The sequence below is a fragment of the Drosophila sechellia genome, chromosome 2L (genome assembly GCF_004382195.2).
Source record: "Drosophila sechellia strain sech25 chromosome 2L, ASM438219v1, whole genome shotgun sequence".
Classification (NCBI taxonomy): Eukaryota; Metazoa; Arthropoda; class Insecta; order Diptera; family Drosophilidae; genus Drosophila; species Drosophila sechellia.
In genome coordinates, this window is record NC_045949.1 from 9,905,855 (window position 1) to 9,919,250 (window position 13,396).

General features: G+C 42.3%; 2 protein-coding genes across 2 annotated transcripts in view; one reads left to right on the forward strand and one right to left on the reverse strand.

Annotated features, from left to right (window-relative positions):
- Window positions 1–13,396, reverse strand: part of LOC6611912 — a 103,056-nt gene that overhangs the window by 40,854 nt on the left and 48,806 nt on the right. The gene's annotated exons all lie outside the window — the stretch shown is intronic.
- LOC6611915 overlaps window positions 1–13,396 on the forward strand; it is a 31,625-nt gene that overhangs the window by 11,239 nt on the left and 6,990 nt on the right. Inside the window, exons 5-10 of the mRNA XM_032713986.1 lie at window positions 750–815; window positions 1,876–2,016; window positions 2,291–2,420; window positions 5,364–5,500; window positions 9,162–9,306; window positions 12,608–12,867. Coding sequence (XP_032569877.1) covers window positions 750–815; window positions 1,876–2,016; window positions 2,291–2,420; window positions 5,364–5,500; window positions 9,162–9,306; window positions 12,608–12,867 — 879 coding nt within the window. The remainder of the gene's footprint in view (window positions 1–749; window positions 816–1,875; window positions 2,017–2,290; window positions 2,421–5,363; window positions 5,501–9,161; window positions 9,307–12,607; window positions 12,868–13,396) is intronic.

A 13,396-nucleotide genomic window follows, 5' to 3' on the forward strand; every position in this document is an offset into this window, starting at 1 on the left:
CCGACTAAGTAGTAAGGCTACCTCTGAATTTAATATGAACGAGCAAAAGAGCAGGAGTGGCAGCAGAAGTATCTGCAACCCAATGGATTGTTGGGGAGGAGGCAGTCGGGAAAAGTAGGTGTGATAATCATTTAATGGCATTAAGCAGGGGGATTAAAATGCAGTTGGAGGTGTGACCCGATGAAAGGTAGATTCTTGAGTCAGTCCGAGTCGGTGGGCAAAGGGCAAATGGGAAAGAGCAGATGGCAGAGGGCAAACAGCAGATGTTTCCATGACCTCAAGGAGCCGAGTGGCCAGACAAAGTGCGACTTAAGCTTATTAATATGCGCTGAAATTCAATTAAGAACGTAGCTGCTGGAATGCACCTTGCCGTTGATTGAGTGCCACCAGTGTAATCTATAATTCAGGCTACGCCCGCCCAGAGCATCTTGAGATCTCGATGTCAGCAGCCATGTACCATGCTGCACTGCATCCTTTGACGGCCCCACGAAATGCGCACGACTTGTTTTACAGATATGCAGCTTGCATATATCAATTTCAAACGTATCTACACTGAGGGAAAGTTTCTGACCCTATGCTATAAAATAAATGCATTGGCAAGCTTTGGAATGCACTTACAACTAACTAAATTACTGAGATGTAAATTCAGTGCTTAGAAATCCTTTCAGGGCAAACATAGTGGTTTTTTTCTGTAACCCCATTAACATATTAACATATTATATTTTTTTCTCTGTGTACTTTCACCGCAGTGTGCTGCCGTGCAGCGTTAGTTATGATGCCATCACAGATGCGGCCAACATGCGAGATGACTACAGGTGAGTGGGCCACACGCATAGATGCACTATGCGTTTGGCTGGGGCACGGGTGGCATTGTGTTACTGGTGGCATTGTAGTTACTGGCTTTGTGCGGACCCGTTAGCGGAGAAGATGGGGCTTTTGTGAGGATTCCGCAGCTGTCGCTTTGTTAAAAACTAATTTCAGGTGTCCCCTTCAACGTGTCAAAGGCGCGCCAGTCATTTCATTAACTTTCACTCGCACAATTCTTTCACTTTCGTTGGAAACGTGACATTTGACTGCCGGCGCGAGATATCGCAACTTGGCCTCTTTCCCATTACGACTAGGTTTTGGCCTGGCCAAAAAAAGGGGGAGGTCCTTGGAGGCCTTGGCCCAGGTCCCAGTTTATTACAGCCTTGGGCCAGAGTTACGACGAGCCACTTGGAATGGGTTTTGTCAGTGGATTCGCCTTGGTCGTCGGGCTGGAAAGTGAAAATGGTGAAATTTGCATGGGCCATAGGGTATGGGTTCTTGGTCCGCTTCTTGGCTGACGGCAACGTGTTAAATGCATCCATTTTATGTGCCTGTGCTGGGGCGAAAATGGCAGAAGTCGCCAGCAAATATACACGCCCGATGACTTCTTGGCAAGCAATTGTCACAGGGCACCGAAGGAAACACCTGTGTGCATACCTGATGAGCTCGTAATTGAGGTTGGCTTGTGGTTTATTTTTGGGCGATGATTGAGGCGATGTTTCGGTTGGGTTATTAGAGCCGCACTCTAATCAGCAGCAGACTGCAGACAGAATGGGGATTATGTGGGTGGGTTTTCTGGGTTTTGTGGCAGGGAGGCAAGGTAAATAAAATCTGGAATTAATTTAGCAAAATTATACAATTGAAATTGACACACGAGGATGTAAGTTCAGATTATCGCCTAATCACATTGCTTCTTTCTCCTTTTGTTTAATTAATATCCTTTTTCTTGCATAACCACAAAAATAAATATATTTTCAATACAAGTGCACAGCTGGCACACTTTTGTTGGCCTTTTTAAAAAACCATTTCATTTTATGGAGCTGCTGCATTTGTTTCCTTCCAAAACAGCGAGGAAGCGGAGGATGCCTCGAAATGGAACAATTTTGTGGAATCAATTAAGTCGAAATTAACAGTCAAACAGGTGGTGGATGGAGTTCGAGCCGGAGGATCCTTGTCCTTTGACTACTTGCTGCTAATCGTTACAGCCGAGTGAGTACACTGAACAAAATTCGAAATGGAATTAATAGTAACTAAGTATTATTATAATATATAAAAATAATATATATAATTATAATAATATTATATATTATATCTCTTGATCGAAACGTAGGTACTTAAATTGTATATGAAATCTTTAGCATTATCAGCTTCATAGTTTTCAGTGTAGCAAGTGAAAGGGTTGGCTGTATTAATTTCACAAATTCCACCAGCTGACGGTGGGTCAGCAGTAAAAGTAATCATTATGTGGCTCTACTTTTTCCAGCTCTTTGGCCGCCCTGGGCCTCGTGGAGAATAATGCCCCCAATATAGTGGCTGCCATGTTAGTTTCGCCGCTTATGGGTCCCGTAATGTCGATAACATTCGGCGCAATTATCTCCGACAAAGAACTAATGGTAAGTGCAGTTTCCCCTTATGTCAGTGGCTTTTTTTCGCCCAACAGCAAATTGTGTAGCTCCGCGAAAAAGCCATTCAAAAGCAACGACCAACAAAAAGAAAAGCATACATTTGTATGGGAAACTACACACACACTACAGTGAAAAATGGAAAAGTGGAAATAGTTGTCAGGGGGTGATGCGGAGTGGGGGGTGCTGCCAAAAATCCATTTCACAGCGCGTTAAATGAAATCGTCAACACTCTTGCCCAACGCGACTCTTCGACTGCTTCTATGTGGTACTTTTGAGTGATTTATGAGCAAATGACATTTGGAAAATAATAAAAAATTGCACCGAAAATGGCTATGCCAGTCCGTCGTGTTCTATGTCCTGTATTCCAGCTGTCAAAATTCGCATGGAGCCAACAGAAATATGAGCGTGGGGTTTTTTTTCTTTTTTTTTTCTTTTTGGTTTTGGGTTATTCCAGTCAAATGCATAGCGACATAGCGCTGATGTTTTGCAAATTTGCATCGCTTTTGTGGTAAATGGCAAAGTTGCTGAATTGTTTATTGACAGCGTTGGCCTGAAGAGGGCGTGGCCCTATGAAATATATATATATAAATGTTTTTGTCCGACTAAAATTGCATGAAGTTGCAATGCCAGCGAGTGTTTGTGATATACATACAACACCTGGCGCACTTCTTTACAGGCCTGCTGAATAGCAAAATATTTCTATCCCGTCCGTTTATGGGAAATTAATAAAATGGAAACGAGAACTTTGAAGCTTGAGCTGCTAAAGGACATAATACAAAGCCTTGTGCTGTAAATTACTGGGCTTAAAACCACACCCTGCGGCCGGGCAATCATTTTGTTCGCTCTTCTAGCTGACAGTCGGAAAACTAAGTTAAGCTCTACTTAGAATTAAAGGACGCAGCACTTGGGACCGCATTCAGCGCAAAGCCAATAAAACTGAACTTTAACTGCAGTCGCCAGACGGCAGCTGCTCTCCAAAGTGTCATAATTGTCACCGCCAGGTGGCGGGGTGGTGGTGTTACAAAAGTAAGGGCTTATGCTGCGAGATAAGAACGTCTGTGTCTATAGTTTAAACGGCATCAAAGACGGCGGCTTGTGCTTCAGGAAGCCCAGATACATAGCTTAATGTGCAAGCTGAGTGGTAAATGGATGGTGGATGCTACAAATAGCGTGCACCAAAAAGGACCACAACAAATAAAATAAGTGAAATAAAAATATAAGGTTTAGATCTATATAATCATCATTTCTACCATTTCTAATGAAGAGACAGCTCTGTGCTTCTGCCCCAGAGGCAACTTGTTGTCTGCTGACACAATTTTCACCGCACTCCTGGCCACAAACACAGATACACACACACACACACACGAGACTGGATTCAGGATTCCAGGTGTCTTGCCGGCTGTTGACACCTGCGTCGTGTACTTCAATTAAATTTTAATTGAAATGAAAATATTCGTGTGCGAACACATGCTAGTGTGCATCTTTTTTGTCGCCTCCTTCCTTTGTGAAGTGGCTCCAGCTGCGTCATCATAATCTTTGATAAAGCCGGCAAGGAAGTTGAATCTGCAGGCAGCATTTGCCATAGATTGTGGTCACAAAAATGCCCACACAACCAGATATTAACGCAATGCCAGCTTTATTAAATTTACTTGCTTAATGCCAAATAATCAATTTGTGACTTTTGGCTTTAAATTTGAGCTGATAAAATATTATATGAATTATTAAAAGCTCACTCTTAAATTCATAAAACTTCAAATCCTTGAGTTGTTTTGATTCCATTACATCTCCATGAGATGCACAATGGGCAGTAAAAAATGTTTTTAAAATACGCAAAAAGCATGCGAACCGTTTGCGGCCAAAATTTATATGCAAAAGTGTTTAAACAATTTCACACAAAAATGCCAATTACAAACGATGACAAAAACGGCAACATCGAATGGGGCCAGTCAAAATTGATGGCAAACTATTAAAAATAATTGGCGGGGAAAAAACTGCACCGGAATCCCCATAATATAGTGAAAACGAGTTGGCTTTGCACATATTGCCAGTCGGGTTATTGAATAGCGATTTTTGCAAATATTTGCACGCCATTTAAAGTTGATTCGGACATGAATGTAATTTGTTTGCGCATTACGCATACGCAGTGTGGGCGCAACTGCATTGGGGTGGCTCACATTTGTATGCTAATTTTAAAGCAGTCATTTTCAAATGCTTATGAGAAGCACTTATATTTTTCAAAGAAAAGGATCTTATGGCCAGCTCACTTATACTCAATATTGCCTTTCAACTTGTAAACTTATATAAATTATATTTATAGTGTGTGAAAGTAGAGTCATATCTTTCGAACACCCTAATATGCATATGCAAAAACTGCAAGTAGAAGAGCGAGCAATAAACAAGAAATTAGCTAAAGTTTTCGCACCCCACTTAAATTGTTGTGCAAACTCTTTAAAGAGCATTTACTACTGGAAAGTGCGAACTTTCAACCCGCAATACACGCACATATTTTCAGCATTCTTGCAAGTTGTTAGCCGTGTGCTTTAAGCCTCAAGACAAGTTACTTTATATGTGCCGCAGTTGTGTTTGACTCGTAAAATGAGGGGAATGAGGGGAGAAGACACCACCCACACAAAAAGCACCCAACTTGGAGTAGCAAGACGACATCATGTGGCTGACATTAGAGCGTTTTTCTTTTGTGTGTGCAGCTGCCAACAACAGTTTGCAGTTGCGTGGCTGCAAATTTGGGTTAACATGTCACGAATCTACTCGCAGTTCCTTGGCGCTTCAAAGTATGCAGCATTATCGCTTAAAGTGTCGTTGGCTGGGTCCTTTGGCATTTAACTCGCTGTCTCGCCCCTAATTTTGGCTCTGGATTCTCTATTTTCCATTTAACGTTCTCCATTTTCCATTTTCCGTTTTGTATCCTTCCAGAGAGTTGGCTTCCTTTGCCTTGGCTTGGGCATGTTTATCTCGCTGCTATTTGGCTTCATCTTCGGCCTAATCCTGGGCACCACCGAGATGCCCTGGGGCCAGAACTCCGACTGGCCCACGGAGGAGATGCGCGGCAGGTAAGGTCATTTGAGTAACCCCAGAAAATGGGTCCCAAATCAATGTCAATCAGGCAGAACAATTGGGTTAGATTGCGCAAAATGCCGCACGTTCGAATCAAACAGCTAAACCGCCAGGAAGCATAAATTAATTTGCTTACAGGCCCATCGACATATTGATTATAATCAATTATGAACGAGATTTCACTGGATGCGGTGTACGATAACGTTCAAATTTCCAATTTCGCTATAGAATTTAATTAAGACATATTTTCAATATGCGTTCGCCATAGTTCTGTGAACTCACAGGCATTCCAGTGAGTCGGACGACTGCTGTCTGTTTATATAAATTTATCAAAGGAATAGCTGAGCAGAAGGTATGCAAGTGACACTCTAATAGAGAATTACCCTGGAAATCTACAAATATCCTTTAATGTGCCAATCACCAAAACTGACATAAGCAAAAAACTTAAATTCTGACAACGATGTGAGTAACTCTTTAGATCTCTGATTAATGCCGGAAAAAGACAGACGTTTAAATCAATAACGCTAAGCGATATATATTTTCTCATTTTAATTAGGAAGCATTATATCACAAGTCATTCATTTCACAGAGTCATGAGTTGGGTGCACTCTCAAATCCCTCGACTTTCGAAAGTGAATTAGGAGTTTGTCGAGAATCCAAAATCCATTAAGTATGTTAATTAACCAGTGTCTCGCACAGCCACTTGCTTCACAGTAAGTCGCCTGCTAAATCTATGAGTGCGAATGTAACAAATTACTTGCAAATAATTCAAATAATCTAGGGCCCCGCAGAAATGTGAGGCGTGTGCTCATTAGAGGGCCTGCAAGGCTTTCTAGGACACTCTTCCTCACCCCACTCCCCCATTTCCAACCCCATTTTCCACCATTTCCCAGCCTCGCAGTCACTTGAGTCTATATATATGGGCATACATTTATTAAGGCATCGTTTTTTGCCAAACAAATCTTTAAGTCGCCACGCGCCGTCTGTGTAAATCTCCTCCAGCATTGGCATTGGGTTTGGGTTTGGTTTTAGGTCCACAATGGGGGAGCTTAGAGGAGGACACAACACATACACGCCCACTGGCGGCTGAAAGAGCGGCAGCACAATAAATTAAGCTCAGCCACAGAATTTGCCGGAAGTTGCGTGAAATGAATGTGTGTCGGCAATTGTGTTAATTGCACAAAATAAATTGTTAAAATAATAATACACAATGCCAGTTGTTCGCCTGGTCGGCTGTTCAGGCCTGACATCTAAATATACTTATATACACATGTATATATCTCTCGGCCAATCTCTATAATTAAGTGCCTTGGGTCCATTCTGATGCTTTGTTGTTGGCCATGGCCAGTCAAGTGGCTCTGTCCAGACGCCACTCCATCGCCATCGCTCCATCTTCATTTCCATCTCCATCCCTATCATAATAATAGGCACACATAATGAATTTCTCCAGATAGGCGTGTGCCTATCACCTGTCGACCATGCAATCAACGTGGATTTCCAATGGTCATCCCAAAATTTCATCCGCCCCGTTGTCATCGCTCACTGGCCTCAATAATTGTCACGTGGCGCGTGAAAATACGGCCTTGTCATTCGGTCCATTGGATTCGTGATGACCGAGTGATCCGCCCACATAAGTAGAAGGTCCTTCAAGGACCTCTAACCTGCATATATGCATCTCATTGGGCTCAAATTAATTTCATATTTTAGTTAAGTTTGCCTGGGTATCGTTACTTGTTACTAAATATGGACTGAAATGCTTTCCGCGATAAGCTTTCGTAGCAATTTGCTGATGAAAGCCTTAATTACATTAAAATTGATACACCAAAACGGACAGAGTAATGCTATTTTAACTAGACAACCAACTGCCCACACATTTGGCCCACTCTATTCGCCATAAATAACCGCACCGGGCCAAATTAAATTTATGCTACTTTACTGCGGGGGCGTGTCGACACGCCCACATAGATGCACATGCCACATGCAAACCGGCGAAAATAATCAGTGCAAATGTCGTCGTGGGATGTTGCAAGGATATACAAAAGGTGAATTGCGTTTGTCTAGCTGGCAGTAGCTAAATATATTTTACTACTATTTTGCACGTAGAATGGGGAATTTCAGCACATTTTACGGCTGCCAACGAGCTCTGTTGATTATTACATTTTGAATGTAGAGCAAACCAAATTCCCATGGTCAGCTTAGTTAAATAAATCGCAATTAAAAGCAGAGCGTCTGTTCTGGGCGTTTTCCATTTGCCCTGGACGTGGACAGCAAGTGGCAGAAGCCGAAGGGGTTTAAACGATTTTTTATCCAACGCTAGAATCTGGCCCGCTGCGACCCACATCATGGCAATCTAGATGCTGTTTTGGCCTCATTTGCATTGTTTTCAATCTACGAATTTCCCACCATAAACAATTTGCTGCAACAAATTTATGTATACGACTTGGCTAATGTTCGGGTCTATAATTGAGCGTAAATTGGCCGACGTATAATAAAGTTGTTTTATGCATAAAAGTTAAATACTTGTATAACTCAAACTGCGGCGTTCATAAATAAAACTCACACTTTCGTTGGCGCAAAAATCCACGGAAGTAAAGTAAAAGCCCCATTAATCAGTGAAAAGTTGGTCCCAGGTAAAAATCCCCGCTTTTCATATATGTATGTAGGCAAAAGGCAGGGTCACAAATGAGGCGAATGAATCAAAAAACGAGAGAGTTACGCAACGTGGAAAAGCCAAAGTCGAAAATACCCTTGCACCCCTGCTTAGATTTAGGGATTTCAAGATTAGGCAAATTTGTTCACTAGAGTGAACCTTGTTATTAATTAAATTTTCAAAATATTTGTATATATCTAGGATAGTCAGTGCTTAAGCATTTAAACATTTAAGATAACAGCTATATTTATGGTTATCCAACTCAGCTTGTGTTTGCTAGCCAAACAAAGTTGAATAGATCAAATATGGAAAATCAACACTGCGTATGAGTGATAAATTTCCGATGCAAACTGTTAGTACTGAAGCCCCGCCGTCGTAGGCTCAGTAAAAGTTGGGAATTATGTCTAATCAGGGACTCAAAACGTCGTGCTGAGGGTTGGAGTCAACTTATCGGACCAATTTGTAATACCCCCAGAAGAAGGGTATATGGGCCGGGCGCAGTGAAAAGTTTGCCAACATTTCTCACCATTAAAGGACTCTAACTCCTGGCTCTTAAATGCCATGGGCGACCAGGCCGGTTTGGCGGAAGCGATAACAAAGCCGCTGACACTTGACAAACTTGCGCGAGTGTCAAAAAAAATCTCCGCGAAATGGTCGCCAGATGAGGCAAAGGAAGGAATGAGAAAAAAAGAAATCCAAAAGATGCCATCACCTGGCGGCTTCCACGAAGTCAAGCATTTGGCCCACCTGCTGACCCTGACACCAAACGCCAGATAAGCGGTGTCTGCCACAGTTTCAGTCGCCTGGGTGGCCAAACATCCATCTTGATGTGACTTAATTTGGCGCCATTGTGGGTAGCATTTAGCTGCTGGGCGGGCATTTGTCATCCGCCGGCTGTTGTGTTTTTTAATTAATTTTTTAACATTTCTACATTTTGTTCCCACTGTTTCGATGGCCATTTCACAGTTGATTTTTCAATAATTTCCACCCCCCTCTTCGATTTGCAGGGGCAATGTGCGCGCCCTTTGGATGGGCGTTTTGTGGGCGTTAACATCTGGCACGGGCGTGGCCGTGGCCTTGCTCCAGGGTTCCGCCGGTCCGCTGATCGGGGTCGCCATATCCGCCTCCCTGCTCCCGCCCGTCGTCAATTGCGTAAGTACCCCACAGGGCTGAAAAATTGTCCTGAATAAAATCAAATATCCAAAGGACCGAAAATAAATCATCTTAGCGGCCCAAGAATGGGATTTATTAAAAGAAATTTAATAGAACAAAGCTGTTTGAAAGCAAGGCAAAGGACCGTATCCTGGAAAACCAATTTTATTATAATATTTAAAATAATTGTTCAAGCAAGTTCTTTAACTAAAAATGTTCATTCACTTTGAACTTAACTAAGTCAATTAACACACTATTTTGGTAATTTGTGTAACAATGAGTGTAGAAAGCTAAATCATCGAAAGAGATCTGAAAGTTACCCTTCTTGGGGATCAGATTAATTTCCACAGCAGCCGTTATGCCGACAGGCTTATGGCCCACCCGAACCGACTAGCAACTATCCTAGCTGATCCCATCTCTCTCCGAAGACTGAAGAGGGTACACCCCAGCGATCTCCTTACCCGGAGGATAACATAACATATTACATTTTCTTTTGTACTTTATAATTAAGATACCACTTGGTCTCATTTATCTTTATCACACATTAGGTTAAGTTCAGAGGAATTACTGAACGATTCCTTTTGAAATCTTAATAAATAGAATTAGTTACTCCAAAAAAAAAAGAAAGCTAAAGCTTGTTTGCCTAATTACGAAATTGATTCCGCAGACAAACGTGAAAGTCCTTAACCACACCATAGCATCTCTTCATCAAAATATTAATTATATAAAATGTACATTTGGATTTACCCTAATTGATAATCCGTTACCGTTACCAGCAAGGAAAACAGTGCGAGTGTTCATCGTTTGTGAGTATACTCATACTCATATGTACTCATAATGCCACTCATACTCGTATGGCGACGCAGAAGCCCATTTAATAAGTGATTTTCCTTGGCCTTGAAAGCGGCTTCTCCTGGCAATTTTCCTCCCATTAGCATGCTATTAACAAAAGCTTCGATTCTGGCAACGATTGCGCATTGGATGTTTCATCATGAGTGAGCAGGTGCCGGAAATGACTTTGCCAAGCAATATTTATGGCCATGCAGAGGACCAAAAGCATTCCTCAAAATGCGAATAGAACGGGCTTCTACAATTCCAATCGAATATACAATATATATAGACACTTCGGTCAGTCGCATGGAAAATTGCGCAATTCCTATTTATATTATGCTCCGTTTATATTTTGATTCCACTCGAATTTTCTACCATCGATGATCGTCGCTTCAGGCCAAATTGATATATACATACATATATATTATATCCTTGAACAGCCGCAAACATCGTCGAAAGTTCCAAGTGGTCAGAGTTGCCGGATTCGATGTAACGCACTTAAAGACCAAAATGCAAAACGTGGCTAGAAGTTTTTGGGCTTGGCTAATATATTTGGGGACCCTTCGAGTGAGTTTCACCATAAATTAGGCCCAAATAGAATTTGCTGATTAATCTGAAGTGCATTGCCCAAAAACTTTCGCCCATAAATCTGTCCTGCAGGCAGGGCAATCGCAGTCTGGCTATGAAGAAGGTTTCAGCTGTTTTGCCACTTGGTGTGGCGCAACCGCAACGAGTGCATAAATTTCGACCCAATTTTCAAGTGCAAATTGCGAATCCGAATCTGAAGCTGTAGCTGAAACTGAATCCCCAAGCTGCTGGCGGATGTTGCGTAAAATTATAAAGCAAGTGCGAGGCCGAGTTGTCGACTCCACCCAAAAGGGAAGTGCATGCAAAAACTAGGAAAAAGCGCAGGAACCGGCAGGCCAAGTGCCACACAAACTGGCAGACAAACAGCCCGGCTGGATGACATTTATCAATGGTGACAGTGGAACAAAGGCGCCGCCGGGAGGCGTGTTCCACAACCATGACAAAATGATGCAAAGGGCGAATTATGGACAGCGGGTAGGGGGCATTCCCGCCCAACTTTAACCGGCCAAAACAATGGCGCTGAAATCGCTTAATCATGCCGGCCGAGCTGCGGTCGAGCATGTGTGCAAGTGTCGCTCCAACTTCGCGTCCTTATCCTGCGAAAAGTATACGATACCATAGCATACCATACATATGAGCTGCATAAATCAGTGGCACGCACTGAGGCCGAAGGAGCAACCTTTGTTGTCCATGTTTTCTCAGCTCCTTTGCCTTTATTTTACTCCAGCAGCGTGGAGCGTGTTACAATTAATTGCCAGCTGTCTGGCCCTAAGGCAGTGTCGCGGCCAACAGAGCGTATGAGTAATTTCCACTACTCGCCAACTGCTCGCATTTCACATGCCGAGGTGCCTCGCACATTCCAGCTACGAAAGTAAACTGCAGCACAGCGGCGCAATAATTGCAACTCTTAATTTTGGCTTATTAAATTGCCAGCGAGCTTATTTATGTGGCATGTACATGAACTCCACAATGCCATAAAGCGGTCTGCAACGCCTTTACTTTCAAATCCGAGCACGCAATAATTTACCCAGAAACGGTCGTAAATTCGAATAATAGCGAAAATAGAAAGTAAGTCGGGCAAAGAAAAGTCATGAGCTCGCACACAAATGGAAAAACAAACACACTTCAAAGATTTGTGGATTTTACAGCACAGGTTGGGTTATTAGCAGCACAATGATATAAATTTCAAGATAAGAAATGATCTCTTTAAAAATTGCCTCAGTTAGTTGTCTTATCTCTTATAATTTTTAATTATAAAAGTTTAACTTCTTTTTTTCAGCATAATTTTAGTCACCTTTAAAAAAAATGAACATATACTGCTTAGTACACACATGTAATAAGCTTTAAAAGCATAGCGATAAAGACAGCAGTTCCTAAGTTTATAGGTTTATTTTCTTAAGATATTATAATGATGAGCTGACCGCAATAGTACGTGGGTTTATATAGAAAAGGCACGCACTTCCGGACTTGCTGAGCAATGTGCTGAGTCATTATAATTTACAATAGCAGAGAGAAGGATACAGAGCGAAATCGCAAAAAAAATATACCGAAGAGCGAATGGCAGAAGGAGGAGAACGAACTGAAAATGCGACAATGGAGTTCTATCTACGAGTGGGCGGTGGTCGGTGGGTGGTGGCTGGTGGTGGGTGCTCTTGGGGCAATTGTGTGGCGCCCATGCCCACACACATGCTGCAAAGTTATAGCATTTCAAGGCCGGCTGCCACTGTTTGGTATGCCAACGGAAACGTCATCTAACCGGAACTGGGCACGCGGCGACCTTATGACCTCGAACCGAACCCCACACACATGACCATGGGAATGGAACTTCAAAGTTACAGCTACCCACCCATATACCTCTTTTTTTTGCGCCTGTGTATTGCAGGGTCTCTTCTGGTCACTGGCCTGCATTTGGCTCATCTATCCGGAGAAGCGGATTCCGCACTTGAAGAACGAGGCGATGAACTCGACTAGCGCATACCCCTTCCTCTACACCAACTATCTGCCCACCGAGTTCCTGATCAACGGCATCGTGTCCGCCTGCCTGACCATCGTGAATGTCATTTGCATATTTATCACGGCCATAATCGTATTGAAAATTAAAGAGGTCTCGGCGCCATATACCGCCAGTCCGGACTTAAAGCGGTGAGTAGACAATTCTGTCGCATATTTTCAACACTCTGCAGGCGTATTTTAGTCGATGACGACAGTCGATAGTCGATAGTCGTCTGGGAAAACTCTAGGGTGGACCTGGCTGTGGCTGTAGTAAATATTTTTTATGAAGCCCTGCAGGTTATTGGTACTAAAATGTTATGATCAATAATTGGTATTATGAGATATTGAAGAGAAAAATAATTCAATAGGAAAATGGAAAACTATCAAATGATAGGTAACTTTTAATATTCGATTTAAAACTTAAATCTATTGATTTGCATCAGATATTCTTAGATTTTTTACAAGAAATGATCAATATCCATTTAAATGTATTTAAATTGTATTGTATTGCCCGAAATTCGGGACTCTAAATTAAAAATGCGAAAACAAGGTCCACCCTAGAAAACATAATATGTATGAATAGCAGCAAATTAAAAATGTGCACAGCGAGATGCGCTGGAGTGTGTTTAATGATGGCGGAGCAAGTGCTTTTGAGCTTATCATTTCCGTAATGTGCGCT